The sequence below is a fragment of the Salvelinus alpinus genome, chromosome 15 (genome assembly GCF_045679555.1).
Source record: "Salvelinus alpinus chromosome 15, SLU_Salpinus.1, whole genome shotgun sequence".
Taxonomy (NCBI): domain Eukaryota; kingdom Metazoa; phylum Chordata; class Actinopteri; order Salmoniformes; family Salmonidae; genus Salvelinus; species Salvelinus alpinus.
The window spans coordinates 6,737,400-6,754,923 of record NC_092100.1 but is presented as its reverse complement, the minus strand read 5'-3'; the positions used below and the strand labels follow the sequence as shown (position 1 = coordinate 6,754,923).

The 17,524-nt window shown below is 48.2% G+C and overlaps 1 protein-coding gene across 17 annotated transcripts in view; it reads right to left on the bottom strand.

The window, feature by feature from the left end:
• The window catches only part of LOC139539416 (ephrin type-B receptor 3-like), a 152,764-nt gene that overhangs the window by 27,151 nt on the left and 108,089 nt on the right, over nt 1-17,524 (bottom strand). For 3 of the 17 annotated variants that reach the window (XM_071342350.1, XM_071342363.1, XM_071342353.1), the window contains exons 6-12: nt 11,489-11,625; nt 10,801-10,963; nt 6,868-6,976; nt 6,513-6,554; nt 3,959-4,011; nt 2,940-3,158; nt 142-389 (exon numbers count right to left, since the gene is read on the bottom strand). In XM_071342350.1, the coding sequence (XP_071198451.1) occupies nt 142-389; nt 2,940-3,158; nt 3,959-4,011; nt 6,513-6,554; nt 6,868-6,976; nt 10,801-10,963; nt 11,489-11,625 (971 nt within the window). The remainder of the gene's footprint in view (nt 1-141; nt 390-2,939; nt 3,159-3,958; nt 4,012-6,512; nt 6,555-6,867; nt 6,977-10,800; nt 10,964-11,488; nt 11,626-17,524) is intronic. The other 14 variants (XM_071342362.1, XM_071342366.1, XM_071342367.1 and 11 more) reach the window with 10 other exon arrangements.

Sequence of the window (17,524 nt, the reverse complement as noted above, 5' to 3'; positions counted from 1 at the left end):
GTGTGTGTGTGTGTGTGTGTGTGTGTGTGTGTGTGTGTGTGTGTGTGTGTGTGTGTGTGTGTGTGTGTGTGTGTGTGTGTGTGTGTGTGTGTGTGTGTGTGTGTGTGTGTGTGTGTGTGTGTGTTCCACATGCTCTCTTACCCTTAAGAAAGAGTCCAACGCTCCGTTCTCCATAAACTCTGTGACGATCATGACTGGTCGGCTCTTGGTGACCACGCCCTCCAACCGGATGATGTTCGGGTGGTCAAACTGTCCCATGATGCTCGCTTCGCTCAGGAAGTCCCGCCTCTGCCTGTCGGTGTAGCCCACCTTGAGTGTCTTGATAGCCACAATAATCTCCCGTCGTCCAGGCAGCTTCAGACGCCCACGACACACCTCCCCAAACTCTCCTGTGAGAGCGAGGAACGGGAGACAGCGAAAGAGAGAGAGATATGGAGGGGGGAAGAGAGGAAGGATCGGAAGAGTGGAGGAGAGTGGAGGAGAGTGGGGGAGAGAGGGGGAGAGGGACAGTTTACTGGTTAGAAACAAGGAGCCAGGGAAGGGAAGCGGGAGACAGGGGGGGGGGGGGGGACTCGGTGGCTAGGAGCAGTGGAGAAAAGGGGGAAAGCGATAGGAGGGGGAGAGTGAGGGATGGCTGAGGGAAAACTAAAAGCTTAGTGGACGTGGGTAGTTTGGGGTAGGCGGTAAAGCTTGATAAGAGAGTGAGGGAGGTGGGAGGGTAGAGGTATATATTTGGGTAGAGGGGAGGTGGGAGGGTAGAGGTAGAGGTAGGAGGGTAGAGGTAGAGGTGGAAGGGTAGAGGTAGAGGTGGAAGGGTAGAGGTTGGAATAGAGGTATAGGTGGGAGGGTAGAGGTAGAGGTGGGAGGGTAGAGGTAGAGGTGGAAGGGTAGAGGTTGGAATAGAGGTATAGGTGGGAGGGTAGAGGTAGAGGTGGGAGGGTAGAGGTAGAGGTGGAAGGGTAGAGGTAGAAGGGTAGAGGTAGAGGTGGAAGGGTAGAGGTTGGAATAGAGGTATAGGTGGGAGGGTAGAGGTAGAGATAGGAGGGTAGAGGTAGAGGTGGAAGGGTAGAGGTAGAAGGGTAGAGGTAGAGGTAGGAGGGTAGAGGTATAGGTGGGAGGGTAGAGGTAGAGGTGGGAGGGGAGCGGTAGAGGTGGGAGGGTAGAGGTTGGAATAGAGGTATAGGTGGAAGGGTAGAGGTAGAGGTGGGAGGGGAGCGGTAAAGGTAGGATGGTAGAGGTAGAGGTTGGAATAGAGGTAGAGGTGGGAGGGTAGAGGTAGGAAGGTAGGAGGGTAGAGGTAGAGGTAGGAGAGTAGAGGTAGAGGTGGGAGGGTAGAGGTAGAGGTGGAAGGGTAGAAGTAGAGGTTGGAATAGAGGTATAGGTTGGAATAGAGGTAGAGGCACAGGTGGGAGGGTAGAGGCACAGGTGGGAGGGTAGAGGTGGAGGTGGGAGGGTAGAGACAGAGGTGGGAGGGTAGAGACAGAGGTGGGAGGGTAGAGACAGAGGTGGGAGGGTAGAGACAGAGGTGGGAGTGTAGAGACAGGAGGGTAGAGGTATAGGTGGGAGGGTAGAGACAGAGGTGGGAGGGTAGAGACAGAGGTGGGAGGGTAGAGACAGAGGTGGGAGGGTAGAGACAGAGGTGGGAGGGTAGAGGTGGGAGGGTAGAGGGTAGAGGTGTAGAGGTAGAGGTGGGAGGGTAGAGACAGAGGTGGGAGGGTAGAGACAGAGGTGGGAGGGTAGAGGGTAGAGGTGTAGAGGTAGAGGTGGGAGGGTAGAGGGTGGGGGTGGGGGGGGTAGTGGGGTAGATTAGGCTTCTGAGGGATAGGGGGCGGGGTCAGAAGAAGAGACAGGAGGAGAGAGAAGCTTGGCGGTTGTGGAGGCTTTGCGTCTCGGGCCTAATACGCCAACCAGGTGCGAGAGCAAGAGAAACAAGGGAAGGGAGGGAGGGAGGTGGTGGATGGAGGAGGGAAGGAGATAGGGAGGGAGGATCGGTGGGAGGGAGGGTAAAGGGGAGGGGAGACAGGGGTTGGGGTTCGTCACTTAAGGCGAAGGCTGGGAAGCGACGGGTTCAAGAAGCAGCGGTAGGTGTTAAGCCCTCGTAGTGGTGGTAGTAGTAGTAGTAGTAGTAGTAGTAGTAGTAGAGTGGAGGGGGCTCAGCTGCAGGTGACGCAAACCTCAAATCCAACTTCCCATCATCACAAGTCTTCATTCGGCTTAGATACAAGGCTGAGAATTCAACTCTGAGCCGGGAACAATCCTACAGCTTTTTTGCAAAAATATTACTAATATTTCAAGATATCAAATAATTTATGATTTCAAGATTACTAACTAGTGCATCAAAAAGGGTGGAGGGAAGGAGCAAGGGTAATCTAAAGGGAAGCAAGATGGACGACCACATATATAAACCACCAGGTAATGAGGTCATGGGTCAAAGGGGGCCCCGTTTAACATTGACCCTTGAGAAACTTGGGGGGAGGGGTTCCGAGATGACCAATCCTGACCCTGGAAGGCTGCTGTTCTAGCTGTTTGACCAGCCAATCAACTCTCCTAGATGATGATTAAGTCAGTTACATTCAAGTAGAAGAGCTAACCCAATGGAAGTGATTGAATTAATGACACTTGAAGGATCAAAATAACTTCCTACTACAGAGCACCTCTCCAGGATCAGGAATGGGCAGTTCTTAAAAGGTTAAAGGTTAAATAAAATAAAAAAAAGTTAAAAAGGACAAAAAGTGTGGAAAGTAGCTAGCAATCATACAGGCACTTAGGTGCCAACCTGGGGGGCCACGGTTGTGAGTGAAGCGAATTAGAGGTGGGGGGGGGGGGGGACATTTTTTGCAAGGGCGTAAGTGCAGATTTTAGATTAGGGGGGGCTGAGGCTAGTGCTGGGGGGGTGCGAGGCGAGGCAGGGGTTGGGATGATGAATTGAGTGAAAGTACCGCTTGGCGTGAAGTCCTCTAACGGTATGGCCTGGAGGTGACTAGCAGTCTTCCCCCTGTAGCTCAGGAGCTTTGGTTGGTTACCTGCGCCAATGACCTCCTCGATCTTCACGCAGGAGATGTCGATCTCCTTCGCGAACTCTCGGACGGCCTCGTTGGGGTCCTCGTAGGTGAAGGGGTCGATATAGACCTTCATTCCCGGCGTGACTATAGGGGATTCAATAGCGGAAATAATCACATGAATCACGGCCGTCAGGCAGTAGTTACCATTGAAAACAATATGAACTGTGTATTCGGAAAGTGTTCAGACATTACAACCTTATTCTAAAGTGTATTTAAAAAAAAAAATAGTTTTGCCTCATCAAAAAACAGGAATATCACATTTACAAAAGTATTCTTTTACTCAGTAGTACTCTGTTGAAGCACCTTTGGCAGCGATTACAGCCTCGAGTCTTCTTGGGTATGACGCTACAAGCTTGGACTCTCTAGAGATGTTCGATCTAATTCATGTCCGGGAACATCTTTCCCTCAATCCTGTCCCCGGGCTCAATTTCGAGTCTCATAGCAAATGTAAATAAGGTATTTCTGTTTTTGAAATATATATATATATGTTTTTTTTTTTTACCTGTTTTCACTTTGTCATTATGGGGTATTGTGTGTAAATTGATGAGGAAAATGTTTTATTTAATCAATTTTAGAATAAGGCTGTAACAAAATGTGGGGAAAAGTCAAGGGGTCTGAATACTTTCCGAATGCACTGTATGGATTGGATTAACAGAAGATTGAACAGTCGAGGCACACTTTCAATGAGCTCCACAGCCACTACCAATCCTATAATTCTGTGTAATCTGTGCCTGTCATTGTAAATGGGATGCTTGTGACATGACCGGCTGTTGACACGCAGTGTATGAATACACACTGTTTAATGTCGGGACAAAGTCAAGCTCAGAGAGTGTCTGTTAGAATGTGGATCTTGGGATAGCTTATAATGTAGGACAGGATAGGCAGTAGAGACTTACTGTACTGCTGCAGTTTCTCTGTGTACTCTGACTCAGAGCCATTCCTCTGCTTCCTGTGGGGCAAACCAGAGTACAAACACAAAGTCAGTCATGTGCCGCATACAGCCATACTTAATGGAACAGGACAGTGTGGAAAGGATGTCAGTATAGCTGAGTCAGGTAATATAGATTTCAGTATAGCTGAGTCAGGTAATATAGATTTCAGTATAGCTGAGTCAGTTAATATAGATTTCAGTATAGCTGAGTCAGGTAATATAGATTTCAGTATAGCTGAGTCAGTTAATATAGATTTCAGTATAGCTGAGTCAGTTAATATAGATTTCAGTATAGCTGAGTCAGTTAATATAGATTTCAGTATAGCTGAGTCAGGTAATATAGATTTCAGTATAGCTGAGTCAGTTAATATAGATTTCAGTATAGCTGAGTCAGTTAATATAGATTTCAGTATAGCTGAGTCAGTTAATATAGATTTCAGTATAGCTGAGTCAGGTAATATAGATTTCAGTATAGCTGAGTCAGTTAATATAGATTTCAGTATAGCTGAGTCAGTTAATATAGATTTCAGTATAGCTGAGTCAGGTAATATAGATTTCAGTATAGCTGAGGCAGTTAATATAGATTTCAGTATAGCTGAGTCAGTTAATATAGATTTCAGTATAGCTGAGTCAGTTGATATAGATTTCAGTATAGCTGAGTCAGTTAATATAGATTTCAGTATAGCTGAGTCAGTTAATATAGATTTCAGTATAGCTGAGTCAGTTAATATAGATTTCAGATTTAGCTGAGTCAGTTAATATAGATTTCAGTATAGCTGAGTCAGGTAATATAGATTTCAGTATAGCTGAGTCAGTTAATATAGATTTCAGTATAGCTGAGTCAGTTAATATAGATTTCAGTATAGCTGAGTCAGTTAATATAGATTTCAGTATAGCTGAGTCAGTTAATATAGATTTCAGTATAGCTGAGTCAGTTAATATAGATTTCAGTATAGCTGAGTCAGTTAATATAGATTTCAGTATAGCTGAGTCAGTTAATATAGATTTCAGTATAGCTGAGTCAGTTAATATAGATTTCAGTATAGCTGAGTCAGTTAATATAGATTTCAGTATAGCTGAGTCAGTTAATATAGATTTCAGTATAGCTAAGTCAGGTAATATAGATTTCAGTATAGCTGAGTCAGTTAATATAGATTTCAGTATAGCTGAGTCTGTAGAAATAGAGAATTACACTGTATTTCTCACTAGGATAAAGCTCACTTAGCTTTATATTTGAGGCTAAGAAATACAGAATTTTGAGTAAAACTACAGAAGAAGACAATATATTGAGTAGAAAACGTAGGACTCTGTTTTTATGTATGAAATGAAAGCTGAGAGAAAACATAATGGCCCAACACGAGAAGTAAAGGACAAAGTCTCTCCCAATGGCAGCCTCAGCTGTTTCCCTCAACACTTAACACATCCTCCTACACACTGGTTCAGACAAATCCCCCCCCCCCCTCTTTTCCTTTACTCATCCTCTGCTTTCTCTTCTTTCTTCAGTATCAATCCATTAATGGGGGGAGGGAGGGGGATGTTGAAAATCCATGTTAATGTAGTTCCTTTGTTGTCTAACCAGTAACCGGGGCAATAATACCCGACGGTGATTTGCATCTCATTTCCAATTCAAATGTGGTTCCGGAATATGCCGAGGAGGCTCTGAGTTTTGCTTTATTCCCCCCTTTTACTTTTTTTTCCTTCTCTCGTGGCAGAAGCTAGCAAGCTAAACTAAGACAGAGAGAGAGACGCTAGCGAGCTAAATTAAGACAGAGAGAGAGACAATAGCGAGCTAAGCTAAGACACAGAGACAGACACTAGCGAGCTAAGCTAAGACACATAGAGAGACACTAGCGTGCTAAGCTAAGACAGAGACAGACACTAGCGAGCTAAGCTAAGACACAGAGACAGACACTAGCGAGCTAAGCTAAGACACAGAGACAGACACTAGCGAGCTAAGCTAAGACACAGAGACACTAGCGTGCTAAGCTAAGACACAGAGACAGACACTAGCGAGCTAAGCTAAGACACAGAGAGAGAGGAGGAGAGGAGGAGAGGGATGAGGGAGGAGAGTAGGAAGGAGTTTGTTCAGCGTGACGAGGGCCCTGGTCTTCAGACCGGGTGGCTCACACCGAGCTGTTCCACCACCGCCGCAGAGAGGTGGGTGAGTACCAGCCACCAAAATGGAAGGGTGTCAAACTCGCACACTTCACCAACATGCAGACTCCCAGTAAAATATGAGTAGTGCTACGTAGAGTTGAATGACCGCAGTGAGGCCGAGCTATGCTTTTACAGGATCTGAGTGGATGTTGAAGTTCCTACGAGTGAATAGGAGTCAAAAGGATTCGGTGGGGTCAGCCGGCGTCCGAGCGCGGTGACACGACCATGAAGGCAGGCCAATCTTTTCCTAGCAGCTGCAGCTCATGCTGTGTCCATTGGGCAGGGTTAGCCTAGCGAGGTTTTGGGAGGCAAATCTGTTTTGGGACTTTTCACTAGATAGAGCTAATCTCCTACGCACAAACCTCATAGGTGGCACGCCAGTCCTGAGTGTCCCTGTGTGTCTTCTGTGGGTTTCAGGATGTAAACACATTCAAAAGTTGACATTTCCATTTTTTTTTTTTTTTCAATCTGTAAATCAAATACACCAGGAATTGCGAGAAATATGCAATTTTCGCAATTAAAAGTATGCTAGTGTTGATACACAAACTGAAGAAATGCCCACATTGTGTAATATTGCATGAGCTTGGTGAAATGCTGTGGATCATTTTTATCAAAGGAGGTAAATCCTAGAAAGGAAAATGAAAGTCAGATGTAGATACTTTTTCCATGTTGTCTCAACGACAAAGTGTTCACTGGGTATTATCGACTTATTCTCACCTCAGGCAGACGATGGCGATGACAACGACAGCTATGATGAAGACTAGACCGCCAGTGGCCAAACCCACGATGAGTGGCAGCTGCTCCTGAAGAGACTTCTCTGGGTCACCTAGGGGTCAAGAGGTTAGAGGTCAGGTTAACACGAGAGTGTTACCCACAGAATCTACCCTTACCCTTAAAAAACATTTCTACCCTTACTCCCAGAAACCACTCCTACCCTTACTCATAGAAACCATTCCTACCCTTACTACTAGAAACCAGTCCTACCCTTACCCCTCCTACCCTTACTACTAGAAACCATTCCTACCCTTACTACTAGAAACCATTCATATCCTTACTACTAGAAACCATTCCTACCCTTACTCCTAAAAACCATTCCTACCCTTACTACCAGAAACCATTCCTACCCTTACTCCTAGAAACCATTCCTACCCTTACTCCTAGAAACCATTCCCACCCTTACGCCTAGAAACCATTCCTACCCTTACCCCTCCTACCCTTACTCCTAGAAACAATTCCTACCCTTACTCCTAGAAACCATTCCTACCCTTACTCCTAGAAACCATTCCTACCCTTACCCCTCCTACCCTTACTCCTAGAAACCATTCCTACCCTTACTCCTAGAAACCATTCCTACCCTTACCCCTCCTACCCTTACTCCTAGAAAAGATTCCTACCCTTACTACTAGAAACCACTCCTACCCTTACTCCTAGAAACCATTCCTACCCTTACTCCTAGAAACCATCCCTACCCTTACCCCTCCTACCCTTACTCCTAGAAACCATTCCTACCCTTACTACTAGAAACCATTCCTACCTTTACTCTTAGAAACCATTCCTACCCTTACTCCTAGAAACCATTCCTACCCTTACTACTAGAAACCAGTCCTACCCTTACCCCTCCTACACTTACTCCTAGAAACCATTCCTACCCTTACTACTAGAAACCATTCCTACCCTTACTCCTAGAAACCATTCCTACCCTTACTCCTAGAAACCATTCCTACCTCTACTCCTAGAAACCATTCCTACCCTTACTCCTAGAAACCATTCCTACCCTTAATCCTAGAAACCATTCCTACCCTTAATCCTAGAAACCATTCCTACCCTTAATCCTAGAAACCATTCCTACCCTTACTCCTAGAAACCATTCCTACCTCTACTCCCAGAAACCACGTGTTTATCTAATGACAGGCATGGCTTTGTGTTCATCACTTTACATCATGGGAAGGTTGTTGGCAGTTTCCCATTGTACATTGTCAGTTTCGAATGTTAGATTCATGATTCAGTACTCTAGCCAAACTGGCTCGAAAAGAGCCAAAGATAGTCAAATAATGGGAGACTACTTTCCCAAAAGTATGTGGAAACCTGCTCGTCCAACATCTCATTCCAAAATAATGGGCATTAATATGGAGTTGGTCCCCCCTTAGCTGCTATAACAAACTCCACTCTTCTGGGAAGGCTTTCCACTAGATGTTGGAACATTGTTGCGGGTACTTGCTTCCATTCAGCCACAAGAGCATTAGTGAGGTCGGCCACTGATGTTGGGCAGTCAGCTTTCCAATCCATCCCAAAAGTGTTCAATGGGGTTCAGGTCAGGGCTCTGTGCAGGCCAGTCAAGTTCTTCCACACCTATCTCGACAAACCATTTGTATGGACCTCGCTTTGTGCAAGGGGGCATTGCCATGTTGAAACAGGATAGGGCCTTCCCCAAACTGTTGCCACAAAGTTGGAAGCACAGAATAGTCTAGAATGTTATTGTATGCTGTAGCACTAAGATTTCCCTTCACTGGAACTAAGGGGCCCGAACCATGAAAAACAGCCCCACACCATTATTCCTCCTCCACCAAACTTTACAGTTGGCACTATGCATTGGGGCAGGTAGTGTAATCCTGGCTTCCGCCAAACCCAGATTAGTCTGTTGGATTGCCTGATGGTGAAGTGTGATTCATCACTCTAGAGAACGGGTTTCCAGTGCTCCAGAGTCCAATGGTGGCGAGCTTTACAGTATTCCAGCCGACGCTTGACATTGCGCATGAGTCCGGCCACTGCGCATGAGCCCGGGTTCAAGTCTGGGCTCTGGCTGGGCCACTCAAGGACATTCAGAGACTTTTTCCGAAGCCACTCCTGCGTTGGCTGTGTGCTTAGGGTCGTTGTCCTGTTGGAAGGTGAACTTTCCCCCCAGTCTGAGGTCCTGAGCACTCTGGAACAGGTTTTCATCAAGGATCTCTCTGTACTTTGCCTCGTTCATCTTTCCATCGATCCTGACTAGTCTCCCAGTCCCTGCCACTGACAAACATCCCCACAGCATGATGCTGTGACCACCATGCTTCACCGTAGGGATGGTACCATGTTTTATCCAGACATGATGCTTGGTAGTCAAGCCAAATAGTTCATTATTGGTGTCATCAGACCAGAGAATCTTGTTTTTCATGGTTAGAGAGTCCTTTAGGTGCCTTTTGGCAAACTCCAAGCGGGCTGTCATGTGCCTTTTACTGAGGAGTGGCTTCCGTCGGCCACTCTATCATTAAGGCGTGATTGGTGTAGTGCTGCAGAGGTGGTGGTCCTTCTGGAAGGTTCTCCCATCTCCACATAGGAACTCTGGAGCTCTGTCAGAGTGACCATCAGGTTGTGATCAAGGCCCTTCTCCCCCGATTGCTCAGTTTGGCCGGGCGGCCAGCTCTAGGAAGAGTCTTGGTGGTTCCAAACTTCTGCCATTTAAGAATGATGGAGACCACAGTGTTCTTGGGGATCGTCGACGCTACAAAACATTTTTGGTACCCTTCCCCAGATCTTTGCCTCAACACAATCCTGTCTCGGATCTCTACAGACAATTCCTTTGAACCAATTGCTTGTTTTTTTGCTCTGACATGCGCTGTCAACTGTGAGACCTTCTATAGACAGGTGTGTGCCTTTCCAATGTTCTTTTATATGTTTATTTTTTTTAAATTTCACCTTTATTTAAGTCCCAGTTTAGGTCACCTAGTAACACGAGCTCAGAAGATAGATGGGGGGCAAGCAATATTCATATGGTATCGAGGGCACAGCTGGGGACAGAGGGAGTTCTATAGCAAGCGGCAACAGTGAGAGACTTGTTTCTGGAAGGGTGATTTTTTAGAAGTAGAAGCTCGAATTGTTTGGGTACAGACTTGGACAGTAATACAGAACTCTGCAGGTTATCTCTGCAGTAGATTGCAACACCGCCCCCTTTGGCAGTTCTATCTTGGCGGAAAATGTTTTAGTTAGCGATGTAGATTTCAAGGTTTTTGGTGGTTTTCCTAAGCCAGGATTCAGACACGACTAAGACATCCGGGTTGGCAGAGTGTGCTAAAGCAGTGAGTAAAACAAACTTAGGGAGGAAGCTTCTAATGTTAACATGCATGAAACCAAAGCTTTTACGGTTACAGAAGTCAACAAATGAGAGCACCTGGGGAGTGGGAGTGGAGCTAGGCACTGCAGGACCTGGATTAACCTCTACATCACCAGAGGAACAGAGGAGAAGTAGGATAAGGGTACGGCTAAATGCTATACGAACTGGCCGTCTAGCACGTTCGGAACAGAGAGTAAAAGGAGCAGGTTTCTGGGCACGATAGCATAGATTCAAGGCATAATGTACAGACAAAGGTATGGTAGGATGTGAGTACATTGGAGGCAAACCTAGGCATTGAGTAATGATGAGAGAATATATATATATATTTTTTTTTTATACACTTGCAAACATTCTATAAACTTGTTTTTGCATTGTCACTTTGGGGTACTGTGTGTAGATTGATGAGGGGAAAATTTAATTTAATCAATTTTAGAAAAAGCTGTAACGTAACAAAATTGAGAAAAAGTCAAGGGGTCTGAATATTTTCTGAATGCACTGTATCCAATGCTAGTGACAAACCCCAATGTCCCCTCGGGGGATAAATAAAGTTAGCTCAAACATACTTTGCAGGTTGGTGCTGAAGTCGGCGGGGCTGCTGTAGCGACCGTACCCGGCCACCGTGCGGGCCCGGACCTGGACCACGTATGGCGTGCCGGCCTTCAGCCCCTCGATGCGGGCAGAACTCCTTTGAGCGGTCATGGTGTGGGCAATGGCTTCTCCCTGGTCCTGCAAAAACCAAACGCACACGGAACGGTTTAGAAATACATCAGAAAACAAACTACATCCCCTCATTCATCATTATAATCCGTATTCATCGCCTTCCCCACAACCAACTGTGTGGCGCATGCCGCGTCCAACAAATCTTCCCGAACAGACGGAGAATGGCAGCACGAGGCATAAGAGAGCTTTAAATCATCGACTACAACAGGACAACAAACAGATAGAGATACACTGAGAGACTTTGTTCTCTCCTCAGGTAGGCCAATCCACATGGACCTCCCCCCTTGTGTAGGTTATGGTAGTAGTCAGAAACACTTCAACTTTATAAAAGGAGGTCGAGGGGTGAACAGAAAGAAATGCTGAGGATATTGGGAGGGGAACGAAGGAAGGAAAGAAAGAAAGAGAGAAAGACAGAGGGACACGATTAAGGCTTTTGCCGGAACGGTTGTTGTTGAGGTGAATGGGATAATATTATTTATGCAAAAATAAGACTTTTGAAATAGGATGTGGAAATAAGAAGTGTTGACTTACGTTGTTGCTTACCTTCTCATGGTACTTAATCTCATAATCCAGAATGATTCCGTTGGGTTTTTCAGGGGGCAGCCAGGAAAGACTCATGGTGCTCGCTGTGGCCCCCATCAGGTGAACTGTAGGTACTGCAGATGGAGCTGTGAGAACGGGGAACAGGGAAGACAAAATGGATGTTAATTCACTGCTAGTATCCACCTCTTCTCCTCCGGGTATCCACCTCTTCTCCTTCTGGTATCCACCTCTTCTCCTCCGGGTATCCACCTCTTCTCCTCCTAGTATCCACCTCTTCTCCTCCTAGTATCCACCTCTTCTCCTCCGGGTATCCACCTCTTCTCCTCCGGGTATCCACCTCTTCTCCTTCTGGTATCCACCTCTTCTCCTCCTAGTATCCACCTCTTCTCCTCCTAGTATCCACCTCTTCTCCTTCTGGTATCCACCGCTTCTCCTTCTGGTATCCACCTCTTCTCCTCCTAGTATCCACCTCTTCTCCTCCTAGTATCCACCTCTTCTCCTCCGGGTATCCACCTCTTCTCCTCCGGGTATCCACCTCTTCTCCTCCGGGTATCCACCTCTTCTCCTCCTAGTATCCACCTCTTCTCCTCCTAGTATCCACCTCTTCTCCTCCGGGTATCCACCTCTTCTCCTCCTAGTATCCACCTCTTCTCCTCCTAGTATCCACCTCTTCTCCTTCTGGTATCCACCTCTTCTCCTCCTAGTATCCACCTCTTCTCCTCCTAGTATCCACCTCTTCTCCTCCGGGTATCCACCTCTTCTCCTTCTGGTATCCACCTCTTCTCCTTCTGGTATCCACCTCTTCTCCTCCGGGTATCCACCTCTTCTCCTCCTAGTATCCACCTCTTCTCCTCCTAGTATCCACCTCTTCTCCTTCTGGTATCCACCTCTTCTCCTCCGGGTATCCACCTCTTCTCCTTCTGGTATCCACCTCTTCTCCTCATGGTATACATCTCTTCTCCTCCGGGTATCCACCTCTTCTCCTCCTAGTATCCACCTCTTCTCCTTCTGGTATCCACCTCTTCTCCTCATGGTATCCACCTCTTCTCCTCCGGGTATCCACCTCTTCTCCTCCTAGTATCCACCTCTTCTCCTTCTGGTATCCACCTCTTCTCCTCCTAGTATCCACCTCTTCTCCTCCTAGTATCCACCTCTTCTCCTCCTAGTATCCACCTCTTCTCCTCTGGGTATCCACCTCTTCTCCTCCTAGTATCCACCTCTTCTCCTCCGGGTATCCACCTCTTCTCCTCCTAGTATCCACCTCTTCTCCTTCTGGTATCCACCTCTTCTCCTCCGGGTATCCACCTCTTCTCCTTCTGGTATCCACCTCTTCTCCTCATGGTATCCACCTCTTCTCCTTCTGGTATCCACCTCTTCTCCTCCGGGTATCCACCTCTTCTCCTCCTAGTATCCACCTCTGCTCCTCCTAGTATCCACCTCTTCTCCTCCTGGTATCCACCTCTTCTCCTTCTGGTATCCACCTCTTCTCCTCCGGGTATCCACCTCTTCTCCTCCGGGTATCCACCTCTTCTCCTCCTAGTATCCACCTCTTCTCCTTCTGGTATCCACCTCTTCTCCTCCGGGTATCCACCTCTTCTCCTTCTGGTATCCACCTCTTCTCCTCATGGTATCCACCTCTTCTCCTCCGGGTATCCACCTCTTCTCCTCCTAGTATCCACCTCTTCTCCTTCTGGTATCCACCTCTTCTCCTCATGGTATCCACCTCTTCTCCTCCGGGTATCCACCTCTTCTCCTCCTAGTATCCACCTCTTCTCCTTCTGGTATCCACCTCTTCTCCTCCGGGTATCCACCTCTTCTCCTTCTGGTATCCACCTCTTCTCCTCCTAGTATCCACCTCTTCTCCTTCTGGTATCCACCTCTTCTCCTCCTAGTATCCACCTCTTCTCCTTCTGGTATCCACCTCTTCTCCTCCGGGTATCCACCTCTTCTCCTTCTGGTATCCACCTCTTCTCCTCATGGTATCCACCTCTTCTCCTCCGGGTATCCACCTCTTCTCCTCCTAGTATCCACCTCTTCTCCTTCTGGTATCCACCTCTTCTCCTCATGGTATCCACCTCTTCTCCTCCGGGTATCCACCTCTTCTCCTCCTAGTATCCACCTCTTCTCCTTCTGGTATCCACCTCTTCTCCTCCTAGTATCCACCTCTTCTCCTCCTAGTATCCACCTCTGCTCCTCCTAGTATCCACCTCTTCTCCTCCTAGTATCCACCTCTTCTTCTCCTGGTATCCACCTCTTCTCCTCATGGTATCCACCTCTTCTCATCCGGGTATCCACGTCTTCTCCTCTGGGTATCCACCTCTTCTCCTCCGGGTATCCACCTCTTCTCCTCTGGGTATCCACCTCTTCTCCTCTGGGTATCCACCTCTTCCTTCCATTCCTTCCTGTATCATTGCACCCCCCCACACACACACTCTATTTCTCCCTCTATCCCTCCAATACTTTTTGTTAAAAGGTTTCTAATCCCCTAGTTCGGTACTTTGATCCTTTCACGTGGAGCTCCTTTCTTCCTCTTGTCTTTGTCACCCCCACCACCACAGACCTCCCCCTCTCTCTCTCCGCTTCCCCTCTCTTCCTCTCTCTCTCCCCTCTGTCACTCCCCCCTTCTCTCAATCTCTCCACCCTTCTCTCTCTCTCTCTCTCTCTTCCTCTTTCTTCAAAAGCCCAAAACCCCATCCCCACGTAGTAGCCTACCACCAGCCACCCATCACTTCCTGAAAAACTCCAACCTCTCCCCACAGACAATACTCCCTGGGCAGATTCCCCGGTCACTCTAGCCTGAGGATTAAGGGGCATAGGGGCCTCCTCCTGGCCAAGACACTGGGGAGTAACTGGTAACCATGGTGAGCTGGGCCCCCCACACTAACCTGTAACCATGGTGGGCTGGGCCGCACACTAACCTGTAACCATGGTGGGCTGAGCCCCACACACTAACCTGTAACCATGGCAGGCTGGGGCCGCACACTAACCTGTAACCATGGTGGGCTGAGCCCCACACTAACCTGTAACCATGGTGGGCTGAGCCCCACACACTAACCTGTAACCATGGTGGGCTGAGCCCCACACTAACCTGTAACCATGGTGGGCTGAGCCCCACACACTAACCTGTAACCATGGTGGGCTGAGCCCCACACACTAACCTGTAACCATGGTGGGCTGAGCCCCACACTAACCTGTAACCATGGTGGGCTGAGCCCCACACACTAACCTGTAACCATGGTGGGCTGAGCCCCACACTAACCTGTAACCATGGTGGGCTGAGCAACACACTAACCTGTAACCATGGTGGGCTGAGCCCCACACTAACCTGTAACCTAGGTGGGCTGAGCCCCACACACTAACCTGTAACCATGGTGGGCTGAGCCCCACACTAACCTGTAACCATGGTGGGCTGAGCCCCACACACTAACCTGTAACCATGGTGGGCTGAGCCCCACACACTAACCTGTAACCATGGTGGGCTGAGCCCCACACACTAACCTGTAACCATGGTGGGCTGAGCCCCACACACTAACCTGTAACCATGGTGGGCTGAGCCCCACACTAACCTGTAACCATGGTGGGCTGAGCCCCACACTAACCTGTAACCATGGTGGGCTGAGCCCCACACTAACCTGTAACCATGGTGGGCTGAGCCCCACACACTAACCTGTAACCATGGTGGGCTGAGCCCCACACTAACCTGTAACCATGGTGGGCTGAGCCCCACACACTAACCTGTAACCATGGTGGGCTGAGCCCCACACTAACCTGTAACCATGGTGGGCTGAGCCACACACTAACCTGTAACCATGGTGGGCTGGGAACCACACTAACCTGTAACCATGGTGGGCTGAGAACCACACTAACCTGTAACCATGGTGGGCTGGGAACCACACTAACCTGTAACCATGGCAGGCTGGGGCCGCACACTAACCTGTAACCATGGTGGGCTGAGCCCCACACACTAACCTGTAACCATGGTGGGCTGGGAACCACACTAACCTGTAACCATGGTATGCTGGGAACCACACTAACCTGTAACCATGGTGGGCTGGGAACCACACTAACCTGTAACCATGGTGGGCTGAGCCCCACACTAACCTGTAACCATGGTGGGCTGAGCCCCACACACTAACCTGTAACCATGGTGGGCTGAGCCCCACACTAACCTGTAACCATGGTGGGCTGAGCCCCACACTAACCTGTAACCATGGTGGGCTGAGCCCCACACACTAACATGTAACCATGGTGGGCTGAGAACCACACTAACCTGTAACCATGGTGGGCTGAGCCCCACACACTAACCTGTAACCATGGTGGGCTGAGCCCCACACTAACCTGTAACCATGGTGGGCTGAGCCCCACACTAACCTGTAACCATGGTGGGCTGAGCCCCACACTAACCTGTAACCATGGTGGGCTGGGAACCACACTAACCTGTAACCATGGTGGGCTGGGCCCCACACACTAACCTGTAACCATGGTGGGCTGAGCCCCACACACTAACCTGTAACCATGGTGGGCTGGGAACCACACTAACCTGTAACCATGGTGGGCTGAGCCCCACACACTAACCTGTAACCATGGTGGGCTGAGCCCCACACACTAACCTGTAACCATGGTGGGCTGAGCCCCACACTAACCTGTAACCATGGTGGGCTGAGCCCCACACTAACATGTAACCATGGTGGGCTGGGAACCACACTAACCTGTAACCATGGTGGGCTGGGAACCACACTAACCTGTAACCATGGTGGGCTGAGCCCCACACTAACCTGTAACCATGGTGGGCTGAGCCCCACACTAACCTGTAACCATGGTGGGCTGAGCCCCACACTAACCTGTAACCATGGTGGGCTGAGCCCCACACTAACCTGTAACCATGGTGGGCTGGGCCCCCCACACTAACCTGTAACCATGGTGGGCTGGGCCCTCCACACTAACCTGTAACCTTTGGCCCCCCCACACTGGTAGATATCTGCCCCCATCCTCCTCACCCCTGACCTGCACTCCTCCGGGGGGTGCACTGTGTTGGACAGGAGTCTCTGTCACCCCTGTGGCCCCCGGTATCTGACCTTTTGGCAACAATGGGGGACTACGGGGCCCGGGGATCCGCGCAGGACCCCCAGGCACAAACAGTGGGTCATTCCCGTTCCTTTCCTTAGGCTTTGAGGAGAAACAGAAGGGATAGGAGGAACAAGGAACACACGACTGTGGAGAAGGATAATCCGGTCTCTCTAAACCTGTCTGTAGAAAATACTTTACGTAAAGACCCATAGGCAAAAACCAGCTACCCATCAGACCCCAGCTATCGGCCTACACCAGGGCAAAGTCTACACACAAATTTACACACAAACCCCAGCTACCCATCAGACCCTAGTTATCGGCCTAAACTAGGGAAAATCCAACATATATCTCTGTCCCTAACGCAACAGACACAGGCCAAACTCAAAACTGTATAAGAACGTCCACTTACAGAGCAAGGCAAACTCAATACACACTACCCATTCCACTTAACTCATCATCTATCCCCAAAAGAGGTTTGCCTAGCCTGCATCTTCTCAGATGCATAGAAAAAACTGTATGGGTCTCGGTGGTGCAGATCGCTATGGTGGCCTACCCAGCTAGCACAAAACATTCTGAGAACCATATGTTCAAAGAACGTTTTAGAAACATTGTTCTTCTGTGGAATTTCAGTACTGTGTTTGCTACAGGTTTCCTCATGGCTCTATTTAAAGTCATGTTCTCAAATTGTATCGAGAATTATTTAAGAACGTACATTCCGTTTTCAGAATGTTAAGAAAACTTTCCCTAAAAACCACAAGAAAACTTTTCTAATGTTCTGCGAATATCTAAGAATGTTATTTAAATACATATAATTTCCATTATCAGCATCAACAAAACTCTCTTTCCTCTATCTTGTTAAGTGTGTTCAGGTGTGTTGGCCACGCCCATTAATTGGCCACACCTGATCTTAATGAGTGCTCGTTTCCTTTGAAATGGTGTCTGTTTGAATAGACTAAA